Genomic DNA, 20,622 nt, shown 5'->3' with positions numbered 1-20,622 from the left:
AACATCTCATGTGAGTGTGAGTCTCGGCTTGACCAATGTGAATATGCGAGAAAGCTTGCCAGTAGCTTCCTGTACGTGGGTGATTATTTCCTGGTTCTTCCTCCACCAAATATACTGGACACCATGTATAACCTGTCATATGCTGAAAACTGGTATTAAACCAAACCTAAATAATGTTACAAATTGTTCATTATTTCTCTAATATGTTCATAGTATTCTAGACTAAAGACTACATTGTTGCACAGTTTGATCTACATACACCACTCCCTTGATAACTCACGAACCCGCTTATAATGCTGGGTCAGGCATGTGGATCCCATTTTTTAAACCAGAAAATACCCCAAAAATTGATCCCTATTTGTTGAACTTAAAGAAAATCACTATCAAAATTGGTAAAGGAAACTTTTTTGCTCATTTTATCGTCGAAAATGGTATATAGGACCTGGAAATTTTATTCAACACTATGAAATATCAAATTTAACAATAGTTTACAATTTTTTTTACATTTTCTTTCCAAATTACATTCCTAGTACACCGCATTTAACGCTATGTAAGGAAATTTTGATCAATGAAAATTTCACTTAAGCCGAGTGGAGGCAGTAGTTTAATAAATACAAATTAAATAAATTTTTTATCAACTGAAGTTTGTGTTCTATTTCTGTCTTTTAGTTCCTTTTAAGTGTAATCAGTAATAGTTATGTTCACGAGAGTTTCTCTGAGAACCTAATAAAGTGTCAACCGTGTTTTGATAACTGACCAGAAGTATTTGTTGTATTGTTGCACTGAATTAAAAGCTAGCCTCTTTTGTATTGTTGAGGTGATTATGTCTTGAATCTAATAAAGGAGGTGGAATAAAAGTAAAGTTAAAAGGCACGAAAATCCTACAAACTTAAAATCTAGCGGCTCTGGTTGTATGTTGGATGAACTCACATTTGATCAATCGAACACTTATAAATGTTATTGTGTATGTAATGTAAACTACCTTAAATAAACGACTCTTTCAAAACTGCGATCAAAGATAACAAGGCAGCTAAGCAAAATGAATACTTCATAAATAAAGAGCTCGATTTCACAGACATGGATGTTTGTGGGCAAGCGAATTTCCGAGAATTCTTGAACTGGCACTTAGAGATGTCCTCAAGGATGATGAGAAGTTTCATTATTACTTCCAACGAAATCACAACATCAATATTGTACTAATTGAACAATACAAAAATTGAGTTTCGATGTAGATGATTGTCTCACGAAATAAGTGTCGCATGTTTTTGAAGAAAAAGAAATCTTGTTTGGTGGTGTATCAACAGTTAATCTAGTTCCCTCTGTGGACTCCCAATTTGGCAGGATAATATTAAACACCACTAAGGGAACCAGACTCATCATGAAAACAAAATGCAGTGACATAATACACAGATTTTTCGCATACACGTGATGGTTGTTGAAACCAGTTGGAATGATCTTTCATATGTTGGACATTTTGAAAATAAACATTATTTAAACAGAATAATGAACTCTATTAGAAAAAGCACATTATTAAAAATTATTATCTACATGATTGTAAAAGGAGAATTCAATCAATAAACAGCCCAGTTCCCTAACGCCGTTCCCCCCGTTTTTTTCAATGTCAATCTGATTAATTTTTTTCCTCAATTTTTGGAGGTCCCTCTGTAACTTGTGCCTCGCTTATAGTGCAGTCTATGTTTGTGGACCCCGTTATGCATGAGTTGTCGAGGGAGAGGTGTATTCATAATGGGATTCTGAAATTTTAGTAAATAGTAATTCAAATTGATATTATTTGTGTCATGGTGACAAATGGGGATGTATCATTGCTACATTGAATGTAGCTTTTCTGAATAAAACCATATGGTCGAAGGCACTCATCTTTACCGATCATTGACATCTCACCTGTGTTTGCATGGGTTTATATCTCAATATTGGCTATGTGAGAAATTTTGCCAGTAGCTTCCAGTGGGACATTGGTTCTTCCCATTGTTTTCCAGGTTCTTCCTATGCGAGATAAACTGGCCATCATACACGGCCTATCATGTGCTGAAAAATGACATTAGACCTACCAAACCAAGCCATGTACAGTAGAACTTGTCCTGAAAGACTAGTCCTCATGCCAAAAAGTAATGTACTCTAAGGACAGGTGGTCTCTCATGACAGGTCATAAAACTGTATCGTGAATAAATCTGCACATGGAGAAGGTCACTCAAGACAGGTTTTGCTATATCTGTTGTGGATTATTATTAAGTCCTGACAGCAAAACACTGTACTAAAAGTAGCCATGTTTTTGTTTAGTATTCGTGCTTATATAGACTATTAATTTATTTCCACATTGTTCATATTACTTGGTATATTGATAATTGTTTACATTGTAATGGTTCATTCTAAAAACAGATCAGCGTATTTCAGTAATTGTATAACATTCTGTACTTTACAAGCTTAAGAAAAAAATATTGTATATTGTCACATGTGTAATGGTAATAGAAATATGTGTAGCCATTTAAAATTAAGCCATATTAGTACTGTAATTAGGAAGTAAGTCAGCCCTCTTCCATCCAGCTATCTGTCTGTCAGTTCATCCATTCATGTTTGCAAACGAATATAGCTTTGGAACTCATATACTTAATTGGATATTAGTAAATTGCCCATTACATATAGATATATCTTTGAAATGTTTCCTCATTTCAGGTCTAATTGGGACTGAATTGCATTCATTTATCCATAAATGTTATATCTTTACATGTATAGTAAATTCACTGTAACCAGCATAGCTGGGGAACCATATTCTGATGGAGTTTGTCTTGTACATTGTCACAAGCCCCAGAAATGAATATTTGTCCATTTTGGAGCAAGTATGACTATTGAAAATTGACTTCATATCATACATAGGATATTACTTCTAACTAGCACAGATAAACAAATATTTTAGCATAATCAGATTTGGTATGAACATAGCCTCAGACTTGCATGCACCTTTTATGGATTTAGTCCATTAGCAGAGTAAAAACTCCCAGGTTTTTTGTCCACCAGACTTTTGTTTTCAGCTAGGCAACTTCACATAAAATGTTTGAATTTTATCCAGATTTGGCATGTGACTTCAAAAAAAAGTGCTAGCTCTACTTGGTCATTTTCACTTCCTGAACTTCAGAGGTAAATTGTATAAAAGAGCTGATAACTTTTTTCTACATTTTATATATTTGGTAATTCATTCATTGCACTTTCAGAAGCTGGTATTGTCTAGTCTGGCAAAATTCATTTTCCCTATTTTAATAGCTGTTATGTATAGTGTACTTTAGACTAATTCAGGCTGATTTTTTAACACAAGGGAGCAGTCATTTTAGTTAGCAATGTGCTTAAATCATGTAAAATTTTCAAAAGTACAAATTCCAAAGAAATATCATCCACATTACATTAATGTAGCATAGAGGTATGCCAACATTCTCTCCATTGTGCATGTTTTAAATGCGAACTACTTCACCTTACATACGTCACTCTCTCAAAAGTACATATTAACTGGTGAGCGCCCCCATAAGCTGTGTTGGATTTCAATTGAAATTGTCATGAAGTTTTATATTGATGAGTTCTTGAAAGGGTTTTTATTGAAAGTTTCATAACTTTACTAAGGAAAATTGCAATTCAAAATTATTATGCAACTTTATCTTGATAAAACCAAGATTGATTTTGGATTTCCAGCATGTCATTTAAAAGAGTTATGAACTCAGAATGGCCATCTTCTCCAGCTTTGTTTTTTTCTTCCAGCAGCAACTCTTCTATTTAAGGCCATGCTGAACAAATTGCAGAGGATGGGGTCTTTTGCAAGTCATCCATTTCTGCCATCTGTTTAATTTGTTTGCTCAACATCCATATCAGTAGCTCCATGAATTTTCATATTAGCATCTTAAATTTTGGATAAAAAATATAACCTATATCATTGCATGCATGAATTTCAACACCATTCTTATCAACATGTAGAGCAACATCACTCTTTGATACGTAAGGACAAAGAGTGGTCTGTGAATATGTAATCTGCCATGTTGGTCCTGGGTCAAGGAAGAGATATTTTGTTATACAAGACTGAATTGTTATGAGGGAAATTGTACACAACAGGTCAACAAATATGATCATGAAACGGCTTCCATAACTTCCAAATCAAGCATCAAAAATGTACTCTTCCATAACTCAGTGACCAATGGTGGATGACGTGTACACAGAAACATGTATCGTACATGTGATGTTACGTAAATGGTGTTGAAATCAATTATAGTGTGATTGTATCTACATTTTGAGACAACATTGACTGAGCTACAGATTCAGATGTCATTTTCAAATCGCTGAGCTGAATGAACCAAGTTAAAATAGAAAATGTTAAAAATAACATTTTTAATACCTGTATGTATATTTCTTTTTTAGTGCTGTGTGCATCCTTATATCAGTTCTTTATATGCTTGGCTTTTGGTCATTAATGTTATACTGTGATCTTGTCTGTCTCTCTACCTGTCTGTTAACTTTTCCTTTTCCACATAACTAAAGTCCTACAGCATCTACCTTGAATTACCAGACATTATAGGTATGTTCCACTTAATGAAAGAAAGAAGCCTATAAATTCTTGTAGACCAAAGTTGAAAGGTCAGTGTCACTGTGACTGAAAGAAGACATTGATTTCTGCACAGTAGCCTTAGATCTACATCTCAGACATGGATGAAACTCAATGGATGACTTGCACTGTGGGTTAAGGAAGAAGCCTACTGGTATTTATTTTGGGGTCAAAGATCAAGATCACAGATGGAAAGAAGAAAAATGGTTTCTGCACAAATAATTCAATTATGTACAATGTATCTTCACCAAAGTTGGTGCAGGACATAATATGTTGGGTAAGAAAGAAACACGTTGATTTTATGGTCAATAAGGCCAAAGGTCAAGATCACTGGCTGAAAGAAGAAAAATGTACTTTATGTAATAATATGAACACTTATCTTGATGGAGAGCTTGCACTTGAGGTATCGATTTAGGGTGTCTAAAGTCAAGGTCAGGGTCATATTGGCTCAAAGAAAACTTGCCAAAATATCTTTTGTTCCTGAGTAGGCTTCTTGACCATACTTTGTAGATGGAATGCAGTTGGGGTAATGAAGGAAACTATAGATTATGGTGTTTAAATGTCAGAGGTCACAGTGATAGTGATTCTGCGAAGAAAGGTTTCTGTACATTAAGTTTACTTTAGCCAGCATACCTTGACCAAAGGTCCATGTCATTGAAATTTGTTTAGTAAATTTCCAGATTTATTTGCACCTATCTAGAAGACTATTAAACTTAGGGTATAACGTAGTTTTCACCATGCTTTGGTGTTAATGTCACATTGAACTTAGGGTATAACGTAGTTTTCACCGTACTTTTGCATTAATGTCGTATTAAACTTAGGGTAAAACGTAGTTTTCACTGTACTTTGACGTTAATGTTGCATTAAACTTACGCTATAACGTAGTTTTCACTGTAATTTGGCATTAATGTCACATTAAACTTTGGGTATGACATTTTCACCATACTTTGGCATTAATGCAGCATTAAACTTACGGTATAACGTAGTTTTCACCGTACTTTGGCGTTAAAGTGGCATTAATTGAGCCTACTGCCCATTGACCCAGGTATCACTGCTGGTATTTTCCTTCTGTTTGCTTTTAGATATGTTTGTATGCTTTGTTACATGTGCCATCTCATAAGTATAATTACAAGAGAGGATTTCATTACTATCACTACTACTTTGTAGATTCCTTACTTCTCAAGCACTAAAAATAAAAATAAATCCTATGTTTCAAATCATTGTGTTCAGCTAAGCAATTCAGAAATAGAACGGTTAAAAAATTAAGTAAATTTTTTTAGTATGTATAATCTAAGTTATTGAAGCGGCCTGGCCTACATAAAGTTGATTCCATCAGTGACAAGTAGAAATTATTTCCTGGATCAGTTTTTGCACCAATACTTAATTCATGTAATTAGTTTCCAGACTAAAATGATTCTGTTATTTTCAGATCAGGAGTTTTATTAGCCATGTAAAATCAGATATAAAACAATAAACTTAATTTTCAATCAAGAATTTCATTGCAGAGACTCTGATACAAACATCTGTCTTTCACAAACTTTAATGGAAGGTTTCCTTTGTTTGCTCTTTGTCTTTTACCTAATTCAGTTTGTGTTGTTTTTGCAGTCATCAATTATGCCCACACCCAAGCGTCTGCGGGATCTGATTCGTGAGATCAGATCTGCTCGGACAGCAGCAGATGAGCGAGCAGTAGTGCAGAAAGAGTGTGCAGCAATTCGGGAGTCATTCCGTGAAACAGACAACACATACCGGTGTCGAAATGTAGCCAAGCTTCTCTACATACATATGCTGGGGTATCCAGCACACTTTGGACAGGTAGGAAAAGAAAAGAACAATATTTTGGAGCCTCACAGAATATCCATTTTTTCTTTACTCTGCCATTACAGAGATGAACTAGAATCAATACCTTTTCATTGTCCACTTTTAATTATTTTCCTCCATGGATGTGGTAGGGACAAATATTATAATTCATGCCTGTCTGTTGGATTGAATTTTATATTTAGGTCAGTGTATTTGTCTTAAAAAAAAACATTTTCAAGTTCTCATTCTACGTCATGTAAACCTGTAGCTGGTGATGCTGCCCGAGTCAGCACAATAAAATATGCTGGACTGGCAATATGCAACAAACTGTCGCATCATTAGGCAAACAGCAATTGATAAAGAATCGGGGGGGATGATGAGTGCTTGTAAATACAGAAGAGTTTACTCTGCATTATGTAGTAATGTTTAAATTATGCATGGATGCCTTGTTACAGAAGATGCTTATTTCTCAAAAAATGTTTTCTTCCCTTTTATGTACTGATCTTCTTTTTGCATGTATTTTCACAATAAAATGAGGCCACATGTGACTGCGTGGTCAAAGGCACTTGCTTTTACAATCACTGACATATCTCACTCGGTCTATATGGGTATGAGTCTCAGGCTTGACCTATGTGGTATGTGAGAAAGCTTGCTAGTAGTTTCCATGGATCAGTGATTCTTTCTAGGGTTTACCAGGGTTCTGTTGGCTGCCGTGTATAGCCTGTTGTGGTTATAAAAAAAGCCTTAAACCCACAAAAACAGCAGTCATAATAAAATACTTGATTTTAGAGAAGCAGATGAAACTAATTTGTCAAGTTTTTCATATATCTTATTTGATGTACTTACAGCTGTAGTACTGCATTTTGCTTGCTTTTTGCTTTAAAAAGCCATTGTCCATTGGAGTATGCCAACTTACTGAGAGGATCTCTGTCTTCTCTGAGTTTAAATTCACATTGTTTAGTAATGAAGGAGAATGGCAAATGACTCCAATTTTGTTCATGCACATACAATAATAGATCTTGTGTTCAGATTCACTTTTTTATAATCCTGCACAATGTCCCCAACATTAAAAGACAGTTGGATTGATAAAATTTTTTTAAAATATCATGTAGTTATATAATTCATAGATTTTAAATCTTAGTTTAAATAAAGAAAGAACTTGATTATGTCAGTTCCAAAAAGGAAGGTATGGGGAAGGTTAGAAGCCACTTTTTTTGATGACCCATTCACCCATCTAAGTTCAGTTTGATTGGTCAACACAGAATGCTTTGATTAATCTCGATAAACCACCAGCAACCATGATTGCATATCAGAAGTAACACCCCACATTTAACAACTTTATTTTTAGTTGGAGTGCCTGAAGTTGATAGCCTCACAGAGGTTTACAGACAAGAGGATAGGCTATTTGGGTGCAATGCTTTTGTTGGATGAAAGACAAGACATCCATTTACTTGTTACTAACTCTCTCAAAAAGTAAGTCATTTTACAGTTTTGTTTTGATTGTCCTACCTGTCTTTTATAGATGATGAGACATGGGTATTACTTTCTGCTGGTTTCAATGACAGCAGCATCAAGAATGTTAAACTTCTATATTGCAGTTTTGGAAATCATACTTTTGAAAGTTGATACAATTTTACTTCATGCTCAAAATGTGTTTTGCTTAATTCCTGTCTTGCTGCATTAGCAGATGGGACCATTGTCACACCACCAGTCACAGGTGAGAGACATTCCGTGAAAGCACTTGATGTTTAATCGATAACATTTTTCAGATCACCGTAAGTGTTGCCTTGCTTGCATTAAACAGCTACTTTTCAATCATTTCTTTTGACCATTGGCAGAGATTTTCTTGAGTATTTGTACAATTTGAAAGTTAATATGTATATACAGAAATCTCCTGATGCAAAATAGACTTTTTATAATGTATAATTGGGTGACATCCAGTATGCCCACAACAGCAGCCATCTTGAAAATAGTTGTAGTTCTCATGAATGGATGGTCACATCATCATGGACTTTCCACCAGAAGACTTTTTTTTTTTTAACTGGTTGGTGTGAAATGTTGTGCTGTGACAGGGAAAACATCACAATTCCTCCTAGATGGAAAGTCATATCAGCTTTGGATTTTCATCCAAATGCTTCTTGCTTCAAATGGTGTCTAGTCTGTACTGAATGAAAATCTGGATTTTGCTGCTGCTTCTAAATGGAAAGTCGTATCAAGATGGGCTTTTCACCATAATACTAATTATGATATTTGGTCCTGAATGAAAATTGTATCAATCTGATCAGGCTGTTACAATGAACTGATTGAAAATCGTGTCCCTTATTCTCCTGAATTGATGATCATATCAACATGGGGGTTCACCAAAAATCTTCTAAAAATTCTAGTTTATCCTCATTGTAAACGGTGCCAATCTTAAATCCAGTATGGCTGGCACATTTGCTCCTTTGAAAATTTTGTCATTCAGGAATATAGGAGATGGTTTTAACACTCTGTGGTTATAAAGAATGAAACAGTCTTGAATTTCTGAACATTATTTTCAGTCAGTAGAGCATTAGACCCTTCAAGGGACCCTTGTATTGATCAGTTTGACCAGAATGCAGCCAGAAAGTAGTAAATTGTGTAATTGTTATCTGAATAAAATTGAAAATAAGACTTTCCTGTTTACATCTTAGTTTCTTTTTTGGTATTTATAATCAAAACAAACACTTAACACTATCACAAATTGAACAAATATGAAGTAACTTGTACAAAAACAAACTCGTAAAGCAACATTAAAATAATTGACACTTCTTTTGTTCGTTTTTGTCGGGAAACTCCCTGACATAATTAGTAGCAAACATCTTGCATGGACTCCTGCAAATCTAAATATGACTACTGGATTAGACATGGTGGGTGGGGCAGTTGACTACCAATATGAAATTGATAGTGGGAGCTCTGCATAAAATCAGAAAATGTAGTCCTATTGAAAATTGAGAACACAAACATTGACTGGAGAGATAAAGATGCGACAATGCCGTATCTTGTAGAGTTAATTATTAGTGCAGACAGGAGAAAACAAGCAATTTAATTTATACATAACACCATCAGTGTTTTTATAAGAAAATGCCTTATGAAATGTTTATATATTTTGTTTGCAGGGTAAGTTAGAGTAGAGCTGTTTTTATACACCTGCCATAAGGTCTGTTACCAATTTTGCTTTTTTTACAGAGACTGTTGATGTCCAACATCTGTAGTTACCAAACTTTGTGGTGGATGGCTTGCACTTTCATTAAGAAAGAGGACTATTGATATTTTAATCAAAAGGTCAAAAGTCAATTGACTAAAATAAAAAAAGTGGTTTCTGCACATGAATTTCAGTTATCCACATAGATGGCTCTTAAACATGGGGCAGGTGTTTAATGTGCTGTTTTATGGTACTCTTGTTGTAATTTTGTATGTTGTCATTGTTGTTCTCATCCATTATTTCAGAGTGATGTGGGCATCTTACATCATGTGATGTCAGAGATTGCAATGTCAATCTTGTAATAAATACACCTATGTTCTCCTTGCAGTGATTTGAGTCATCAAACGCAGTACATTCAGAGTTTAGCTCTCTGTACAATGGGTTCTATATGTTCTGCAGAGATGAGCCGGGATCTGGCAGGAGAAATAGAAAAGTTGATCAAATCCTCTAATGCCTATGTCAAGAAAAAGGTAACAGTTTAATGCATCTAGAAATAATAACAATTTGTGCTAAAAGGTTTTCTTCCACCATTTCTGACCAATTCCATCTGTATTTATGTGCAGGGTTTTGCAAGTGTTCAGAAGTAACTGGAATTCAATTCCATTTTGTTGTTTTCATAGCAACCAGTTTTTGTGACCTCCTTGAAACCAGTATTTTTGACAGAGCAGATTTTCACTGCATGGTTTAATTGAGTATATAGTGTTGTAAACACCACCTGTCTTGGGAACCATGTTCTTTTGGTAGAAGGAGAGGTCTTTCTAGACAGTTTCTAATGTATACTTCTTCTATTTTCTTTCTTAATTTCTCAGGCATCATAATGGACAGTTTCTGCTTTTAAGTTGTCTGTTCCATTTCATGATGAGCAAATTGATGCTTGCTCTAATGGTCAGCAGTACTGGCAGTAAATTTAAGTACTCAAGTTTTTATTGGTTATCTCAAATAAATTATCATTTATTCCTAGGAATTTGGTAATTTCAATAATTTTGTCTAGCATCGATTTAATTCATAACAAAGAATACTTTGGCAAAGCAAATATATATCGATGACCTGAGCCAGGTTAGGTGAGGACAACAATCCAAAGCCACAAAGGTTTGGTTTCTCTTGAGAAGGCCCCTGGTTTCTTGGTACTAATAGTAATAATAATAATAAAAAATAATAACAACAACTGTTAAATACTCCCTTTTGTGAGGGTAAAAAGTAAATACTTTATTTTATGAGGGTATCTCAGTTATCATGTATTATTCCCCACTGAGACCCTGAGTCATTAAAAGACTTCCACTCATGGAAAAGAAAATGTTTTACTGCTTCTTTGCACCTTCTTGAGGGCATTTTCAGGCCTCTGTTAATGCACTGAAGTTGTACCTGCAGCATACTGAGACAAATCATGAGGGAGGTTTGACTGGTCATTGAATCTCTCAACAAAGAAAGGGGCTTTATTCCTGTTTTGACTCAGTCATTCTAGATCCATTGGGTTAATTGCTGAGCTTTACAAGTAACTAACCTAAAATTTGATGAATTTAAAATCTGTTGAATCTCTTGGCATATTAGCACATCATTTAAGGGCAGTTGCATAGTAGTGAAGTGAAACTGCTCTCTGACAGCATCATTTACACTTTGGAATGAAGGTCTGAACAAAATTTTCTCACTTTGACCTCAAGGACCTTTAACCCTAAGAGTTCAGATTTAACCATAGGGGACCTACATGTATATCAGAAGTGCAGCAGGTACCTTTACAGATCACTCAGCAGTTTCTTAATGATGCAGGTTACTATTTCCACTGGATTTGAGGGAATGAAAATAATTTTGTAAGATCACATACATTTATTGACCGGTCGGTGAGGTCAGGTCTCCATAATTTTCCTGTTTTTTGAACATATTATGATCAGCTAATGCATTGGAAGAAGAAAAAGGTTTTTGGAGAAAGTATATTTTTCAGTAGTGCTATCTTATTGTAATAGGGACATGCCGTCTCAAGCCCTCCATGCAGCTACATTTCTGAAACAGGGTTACCTCTACTAAGATAATAACTCACAGTGGTGGGATTTGCCACTAATCCTGTTTATCCAAGGGGAGACTACACTTTGATTTCCCTCATGGCAGGCTGATATCTTTTTTGCACTTTTATTGCAAAAACAAGTAATGAGATGTGAATAGCTTTTTATAGTTTGGAGGTGATATATTTATGAGTTGCTGGATGTTGTATCATAATATCAGTAGGTATTTGTTGAAGAAACAGTTGATACCAGTAACTGCTTTTAATGCAGTGTTGCCAGGGATGGTCTTGTGTTTTAAAAACTTGTCACCAAAAATGTCACCAACCTCAATATTTTGTCGCCAATTTTCAAAAAAATGTTGCCAGAACAAGTAGTGAATATTTTTCCAAGTCTATGAATGTATTAGGCAATGAAAATTGAAAAAGATGGAATAGTTATTACTTGATTGACAACAAGTAATACAGCCATAATATTACAATTATTAAATCAGTACAGGACTGTTCTGCACTACTTCCATGGTCTTTGCATCCCGCATCACAGTTAGTGCATAGGTATGACTGTTCTCACCTGAAATAAATACATTATCAGGAGTAAAATATCTACTTTCCTGACATTTACAGTCTCTCTCTCTCTCTCTCTCTTTTTAATAGAAACATGACATCCAATGAGATGCAGAGACCTGAAGCACAGAAATATCTGCTTGATATGCCAAGGTGTAGATAGGGTTATCACATCGGAACCATGGCTAGTGAAGATGGGCTTTTTCAAGTTCAGTTCTATTGTATAGACAGCAGTACAATTTTGTATGCTTTTGTTATCAATAGAACAAGGTGTTTGAAAGTATTTGTCCAGAAAGCCTACCTCAGCATACCAAAATGAGTGTCAGACATCTGTCTCTATTGCTCTGTTGTTTGTCACACATACTATAAGATGTTCTTTAGTAGATTTTGGCAAAGATGCATGGACAGATAAAATAAAGGCATTTTATTGTGTTATTATTTAAATGTTTAGTCACCATGCCATTTATTTTCACTGTCTTTATTTATTATGTTACAGGCAATTCTTTGTGCGTTCCGAATTCTCAGAAAAGTTCCAGATCTCATGGAGATGTTTATTCCATCAACAAGAGCACTTCTCAATGAGAAAAACCATGGTAAACTGTAATTTATTATTTATTTCAGCTTTAATTTGTATAGTGGGCATAATACTTTGGCAATCAAGTAGCTTAAGAAAACATGAATTTAACAATAACTACATGAGAATCCTTGAGCCCTGCATTATATATGGAACTTTGATATGTTACACTCTTGTATAAAAATTTTTGCATGTTTAGTTACACAAAATTTTGTGTCATTATTCCTAAAGTAAGCCTCAGGTATACAAACTTGGTGTGTTGTTGCCCTTGCTACTAGTTTTGTCCACGCCTATATTATGAGTTCCGATGATTTGGTGTTGCACGGTATTTATATTACCTCCTAGGGGACCTTGAAAAGCCTTGAAAAATAAATTTGTCCATCAAAGCCTTGAAAACACATTGCAAATTCAAAATATTGTCTGAGTACCTTGAAAAGCCTTGATTTTCTTGAAACCAAAAGGAATTATTAAACAGTTTTCATTTTACAGATTTAAATAAAAAAAGAAAAGGAAAACAAATAAAATCTCTCACTAAGTTTGTGGCAGAAGGGAAATTCCTAATTGTACAAAGACCTGATGTAGCCGCAGTTAAATTTGAATCATTTGTATGCTTTGAAATGGCTGGCTGCTGATTCTAACCTTGGTGGCTAGACAAAGAAAAATATAAAGTTTGGATTAAGAGATCTTTCTCAGAGAGCTTTGCAAATTGCCAATTATGCCAGAAGGATATTAATTTGCATGTTGTGGAAGAGGGTGCTCTGCAGTCACATGCAGCTGGAGAAAAAAACCACCAAGCTCTTGTAATAGCAGCTAATATGGCAAAGCAAGAAGCCTTCAACATGAAATTGTTTTTGATAAAAGAAGTATATGAACACAGGTTCAAGTTTTAAAATAGTAAATATATGAAATTAGTTTGATCCGGTTCTGTAATTCGATTGAGTGGAAATAGGACAGACAATAAGTGCAATGAATGCAATGAATCTAAAGATATAGACTACAGCCAAGCTGAGAGAAATATTAAGATATCTAATATGAAATAGTTAAATATCCAGACTCTGTTTTTAAATAAGTGATTACATACAATCCAACCATGTTTTGGCATAATCATTATGCTTTTTTTTTCACTTAATTATGCCTTGCGTGTAAATTATTCGGATTACTCGTTTTCGATATATCCCCCTCCCAAAAAATCTAATAATTTGTTTTCTCATTTTTATTAGCATCCCATTAATCTTTCAGACCTTATTCTAAAAAAGACGGCTTCTACGTAACTACGACAAAAGAGTACACTTGTCTGCAGACTTGCATGCACTTTCCTAACAGTATTATATTCTATTTTAGCAGCTATCCTATTTCCAAGAAACAAGCTGGTTTATACTTTCAAACATTTGACCTCATATTCTATTTATAGCAGCTGTATGGCTTAGTTAGGAAATGGGCTGTTTTTTTTCCCTCATTTTTAAGCTTTGCTCTCAGATTCTTTGTTCTGATTCATATCTGGAACAGAACCAGTCTGTCGGTATTTGGCACTATAAGTCGTCAGATTTATTCTAGTCGATGTGTACACTGCCATCTCACCTCTGTCTGCGTGGGTTCGAGTCTCGGGTTTGGCCTATGTGGGTATGTGAGAAAGCATGCCAGTAGTTTCTCGTGGGTTGGTGGTTCTTTCCGTGGTTTTCCCAGGTTCTTCCTCCACCATTAATACTGGCTGCCATATATAGCCTATCTTGTGCTGAAAAATGGTGTTAAACCCCACAACAACAACTAGTCAGTGCATGTGTTAGAGCAAAAATGATTTTCAAATAATTTCACATATGGATTAGAAAAAGACAAAAAAAATCAATTCAGAGATGAATACATAAATTACACAATACAGCATTCCATTCTATGGCAGCTTCATGCACATTGTAGACTGTGTGGAAATGATTTAAATATTGGTCATGGTGGTAAAACAAAGAAACCTTGAATTAGCTCATTTTACTAACTCCAGTACTAAGGTAACATCTTTTTTATAGCAGAACTAAATTTTTTAAATGCAGAGGCATTATTTACTGAGTTCTTAATAGAACATGGACTACCATAGCAACAGAAGACTACATTGGTCCTTTGTTCAAACAGATGGTTCCTGATTACAAAATTGCAGAAAATGTGCCTGTGCAAGAACAAAATCGTCTAATATTGTTCAGCGTTTAGCAGAAGATAATTCACTTAAAACTGCAGAAGCCATGAAAATTGGGCTGTTTAATATTGCAACAGACAGGAGCAGTGATTATGATGACAAAAAGTTGTAGCCAGTATGTGTAAGAGACTTTGACAACGAAAAGGGCAAAGTCAGAGTGCTCTTCTTTCTTGACCAGAATTAACTGAAGATTCCACTGGAGAAAAAGATTTTTATTTGCTTAATAATGCTTTGAATAAACATAAGTTGTCAGAACTGTACAGGGTTTTCAGCAGATAATGCATTAGTGATGACTGGAATTCATAAAGGAGTTGCATTTCAAGTTTTCCCTGTCATGATGCACCCTGCTGGCACCCTGCTGTAGGAAAGGCTGCCGATATATTAGGAGAACTTCAGAAATATCAGGTTGGCACTCTATCTGACAAAGTACTTAATGCGGACAGAGTTGATGTGCAATGGCTCCTTATTTCCCAGCTAAAAGACCCAATAACTGGAAGATATATATTTCCTCTTCTTTGTCAGGTTATGAGAGGAATATTGGTTCTTTAACATTCTAATGCTGACTGTGAGAGATTGTTCAGTATTGTTAACAAAAATAAAACTGAATTCAGATCCACGCTTTGTAACCCAGCACTTGGTGCTCTACTGGTGTGCAAAACATTCATAGTCGCAGCTGGTACAAAGTGTTTTCAAATGCAATATGAGAGACTGTTGCTTTTTAAAGCTGAAAGTGCTATAAATGAAAATTTGAAACAGTAATTGATGTTAAAAGACCAGAGGGGTAAATAAATCATTTTGTACAGATGCTCATTGAATTTTATTATGTTATATGTGGATTACTCTTTTTCTGCTCGGATTACTCTTTTTGTCGATTTGGATTGGACTTTTTCATTGCCAGGGATTGGATTGTATGTGATAATACAAAAAACAACAAATATCTTTGTTACTTTTTTGTGTGTTGTGGGGGGTGGATGAAGAAGAAAGGCAGGTACTGAACAAGACATTGAGACAATGGCAGCTGCAGCTGATGACTAAGCATTGAAAGCAGAGACCCATAAATAATTTCCTTCATCACAACATCAAACAGTTTGAAGAAAGGTATTAAGGACTAAATTGCTAAACTTGGAGCTCGTTAAAAACAGCTTGATGATAAGCTACAAAAACTGAAAAATTCACTTTAAAATATTGTGGACTTTGTAAATAGTTTAGTGTAGACAAAGTAAAATGAACTTTGTTCAGTGACTACATTATTCTAATGCCCAGATGTAGGATGTTCAGTATTAATGGGAATGATATCAATGGTCGTAATCTTGAGATCATGTTGTTTTTTTTTTTAATTTGCAAGAAATGTTCTTCATAAGAAGTAATAGTAAGTATTAACTTGTGTTGACATACAGTTTCATTTATGTATCCTTTAAAATTAATGTAAGAATGAACCTTGAAAAACATGATTTTAAACCTTGGAAAACCTTGAAAAAAAAACTTGAAAATTTTGAAAGAAATATGATACTAACCCTGTTTAGTGGACAACTAATTTCACACAAGTTGCATTGAGTACTGTTAAGTCGCTTAGCATATGCCCACTTGCAATCTTTTACCCATTTTCAATTTTAAAACTAATTGATTTTAAATTGCTACATTAACCTCTCAGAATATTGTACTGCATAATGATTAACAACTAATCATGTGAAATACCAGGTGTTTACTCATTTAATTTTCTCAACCAGAGATACATTTTTTAATTTCGCCGACAGAAGTGTCAGAGCAATTCAGACTAACAACTAGCACCAGCAAAGATTAAAAGAAATGCCACCTAACTACATGCACGTGCTGATGAAGTTAATTTGTTGGGAATGGAGAGATCATTGTAAATAGTTATAATCCTTCTCATGGTTGGCTTCTATATTTTTTCATACATATTTTTTCCGAAAATGATAAGTAATGTTTTTTAGACAGTTTGTTTATGTACTTTGAATCGATCTAAACTTAGGTGTTTGTTTTTTTACATGAATTAAGTAAGTATCCTATGGCATATTTATTACCTGGGTAATTATGAATGGGCAGGTACCTGAGTACCCAGGTACCCATTGGCATCTTTACTTCCAGTGCATTATTGGTCTTGAATGAAAATGATGCTGATCTGGGATCCAGCATGAACACAATGGTAGCAATCTTTAGAATTGTGTTATCACTATTCCTGCAGAATTTATGGTCATACTGGTGTCAACGGGTACTCTGGTACATGCCCGTTGAAAATAACCCAGGTATAAAATGGGCAACCAGGTATCAGAAGAAAAAAATCCTAGCATGTTTTGATGATCAGATAAAAAACATCAGGAGCAAAAGAGACACAGAATAACAATTACAATATAAGGCTCGTATCATGGGACTATTGGTTGCTGCACATTTATTAATCATATGACCTCATTCAAATTTTCTTGGGAGCCCCAAGTAGCCAAGTGGTCTAAAGCACTCACCGTTATGGATTACTGCTGTCTCACCTCTGTCTGCAAGGGTTCGAGTCATGGGCTCAGCCAATGTGGTTACGTGAGAAAGCTTGCCAGTAGCTTGTCGCGGGTCAGTGGTTATTTTGTGGGTTATCCCAGGTTCTTCCTCCACCATTTATATCGGCTGCCATATATAGCCTATCTTGTGCTGAAAAATGGCATTAAACCCTACAACAACAACAACAACAACAAATTTCCTTGTTTTCTATTTGTTATCACTGTACATTAAACAGTTACAAGAAAAAATACGGGTTTCTTGAATGTGAAACCACATGTCGCAGTTTCATCTTATTTTGTTACATGCACAGCAGTCCAGTCTAAATTTTAAAAAATGGCACCAGATATGAAGATGAACAGGCATTATGTTGTTGTTCTTGTTGAAGGTTCTGATCTTTAATCAAGGACATGATAATCAGATGATTAAGGTGTGTTTCTGACAGTAATATGCATCATTCAGGAGATGATCTGCATGTAAAATATTACATGTCCTTTTTGGCCAATGTTATTAATTCCTTTTCTCTTTTACAGGTGTTCTGCTCACAGCTGTATGTCTTATCACAGAGATGTGTGAAAAAAGTCCAGACACCTTGATGCATTTCAGAAAGGTTGGGCTGGTATATACTGTTGAGCCATTTTTTCAATGAAAATCCATTGAACACCAATCAGAATTTTTTTACACATTTTTAGGCCATTAAAATAGTTTGTTGAAATTTTCGTTTTGAATCTTTACTTTCGACAAAACTGATGATATATGATTTTAAAAAATCACTAGGTATACAAATGAAATTTGATGGGCTTGTTCGAATTCATATCTAGATGACCTTAGTATTTCAGGGCATTACAGCAATTTTTCACTTTTTGGCACATTTGTTAATCTTTTTCACTTTGACATCAATTTGGGGTGGGGGGACAACAACCTTGCAGTTATGCAAAAACCATTTGAGATGGACCAGTGAAGCTTGGTATGCATTAATATATGCAGATGTAGATGATCGAACAGATTTTCATGGCATTATAGAAATATTTGAACGTTTTAAAATTTACTGAGTGAAAATGGAATTTTTAATGGGGAGATGTGACATGATGGGACGGTAAAGATGGACATAGGCAGTGTTAGGTGCCCCACCATGAAAAAGATAATGCACGAAAACATGTTGTTAATTGGTGATTTGATAGATCTGACAGGTGTTTAAAATTGTGACATTGACATTGCAGGTTGTTCCACAGCTAGTCAGAATCTTGAAAAATCTAATTATGGCCGGATACTCTCCAGAACATGATGTGTCAGGAGTCAGTGATCCTTTTCTGCAGGTGAGGACATGCTCAAACAATTCTTGCTTCATTTCATATTATGCACCAATCTTGAACCCAGTTTGTTTTGTTATGGGGTCGTCAATTGTCAGTCGATCAACATCTGTTGGTCCAGCACCCTTTTTTTATCAGTGAGAAATATTTACGTTAAAAATATATCCAAGTATATATCATGACCGGACTGTGCTGTGTACCATAGCCATGGCACAGGCTTTCAGGTCACTGCCATGGCAAGGGAAAATTTTAATCTTTGACTTGTTTTATTTGTCTGGTGTGTAGTTTTTAAACCACTGAAGATAATTTAATGAAACATTGTCCAAGATGAGAGTGTGTTGTATACCATATATCCATGTCCTTGGTAAGGTCATGTAATGGGAACGTGAAATTCTTTGTCTTGTATCCTTGTCCAAAGTAAACTTTTGACGCAGTGAAGATACTGTAATCAAAACTTTCTTTAACTATATTACAGCAAGGGAAAATATAAATCTGTGCCTTGTATCCTTATCCAGAGCATAAATTTTAAGGCACTGAAGACATGTGAATGAATCTTTCTGCCTTAGTTATGTCATGGAACATACCACAGCCCTCCTTCTGCCTCATGCTAAGGTCAGGGCAAGGAAAAATGTAACTCTAACTTGTTTCCTTGTAACTCTGACTTTATTTGAAGAGGTTGACACATCTGAAGGACTAATCTACCATAAGACCCTTGTACAAAGTAACAAATTTGTATATAAATATACTCCCAGACACAGACAAACGCTCTGCTTGAAGTCAAGGTCACAGTGAGGGATAATGCAAGTGAGAAGCCCATTTCCTTATCCATGCTGTCACTTTATCTACAGATAGTTGATGAAACTTTGACCAGATAACATACCTCATCATACATTATCATATACTCCGTTTTTTCTCCATTAACTTTACATTATCAGAGGGGCCCCGAGTGGCCGAATGGTCAAAGCGCTCACCGTTCTGAATCACTGCCATCTCACCTCTGTCTGCATGGGTTCGAGTCCAAGGCTAGGCTAGCGTGGGTACGTGGGAAAGCCTGCCAGTAGCTTCACGTGGGTCGGTGGTTCTTCCCTGGGTTTTCCAGGGTTCTTCCTCCACGAGTTGTACTGGCTGCCATGTGTGGCCTGTCTTGTGCTGAAGAATGGCGTTAAACCCTAGAACAACAACAACAACATTGTCAGAATCGTGAAGTATTCTATGATACTGATATTGCATGCATGTGTGTGACACATGTGCCTAAAAATAGTATAGTGTATTAGGAACTACTTTGTAAACAAACCATGTACACTCTTGTAGTAGACTTCAGGTTTAAGTTTATTAGATTTGTTTGTGAATGACTTAAAACAGCTGTTTCATCTTTTTGAAAGTAGAGATGATAATTTAAACAATGTGGATGAGTTTACTGAGTCGCAAATGAAACTTTCGAACAAGTAAATGAATGAACATGATATTTGCAGTGTCCACAACAAGCATGAGTGACGCAGAATTGAAAATACCATTCTGATCATTTAAACAGTTATTTATGAGAAATGTTCATAACTTTTCGTTACTGGAATGGTAAAAACTATGACCAGTGCTTTCTGGGGTACATTAAAATAGCAGAGAAAAGCATACTGAGGGCAAGGGCTATCACATCTCTATCATAGACATTCCATTTTATAAGTGAAAGTACTACATTTGTGGGAAAAATGCAACAAAAGATTTTGGTATAAAAATATGGGCCTCAGAGCCAGTAAGGCAAGATGATTAGGAATTCTGAATGGATTGTGACATATCAGCTGCTTTGCAATTTTCTGTGTTAACCTTTTTGATACAGTGTTTTGGATTTAGGCTAGTGATAGATGCCATATGGGTCATAATATAGCTTG

The 20,622-nt window shown here is 35.2% G+C and overlaps 1 protein-coding gene across 5 annotated transcripts in view; it reads left to right on the top strand.

Moving 5' to 3' along the window:
- The window catches only part of LOC149783061 (AP-1 complex subunit gamma-1-like), a 97,462-nt gene that overhangs the window by 18,980 nt on the left and 57,860 nt on the right, over positions 1–20,622 (top strand). For 4 of the 5 annotated variants that reach the window (XM_089934658.1, XM_089934660.1, XM_089934661.1 and 1 more), the window contains 6 exons: positions 6,203–6,412; positions 7,746–7,870; positions 9,949–10,090; positions 12,671–12,767; positions 17,963–18,048; positions 18,650–18,745. In XM_089934658.1, the coding sequence (XP_089790784.1) occupies positions 6,203–6,412; positions 7,746–7,870; positions 9,949–10,090; positions 12,671–12,767; positions 17,963–18,048; positions 18,650–18,745 (756 nt within the window). The remainder of the gene's footprint in view (positions 1–6,202; positions 6,413–7,745; positions 7,871–9,948; positions 10,091–12,670; positions 12,768–17,962; positions 18,049–18,649; positions 18,746–20,622) is intronic. The other variant, XM_089934659.1, reaches the window with a different exon arrangement.

Source organism: Sinohyriopsis cumingii, chromosome 15 (genome assembly GCF_028554795.1).
Source record: "Sinohyriopsis cumingii isolate HCF-2022 chromosome 15, ASM2855479v2, whole genome shotgun sequence".
NCBI lineage: Eukaryota > Metazoa > Mollusca > Bivalvia > Unionida > Unionidae > Sinohyriopsis > Sinohyriopsis cumingii.
Note: the sequence above shows the minus strand (reverse complement) of the source record. Positions and strands in the feature narration are given on the sequence as shown.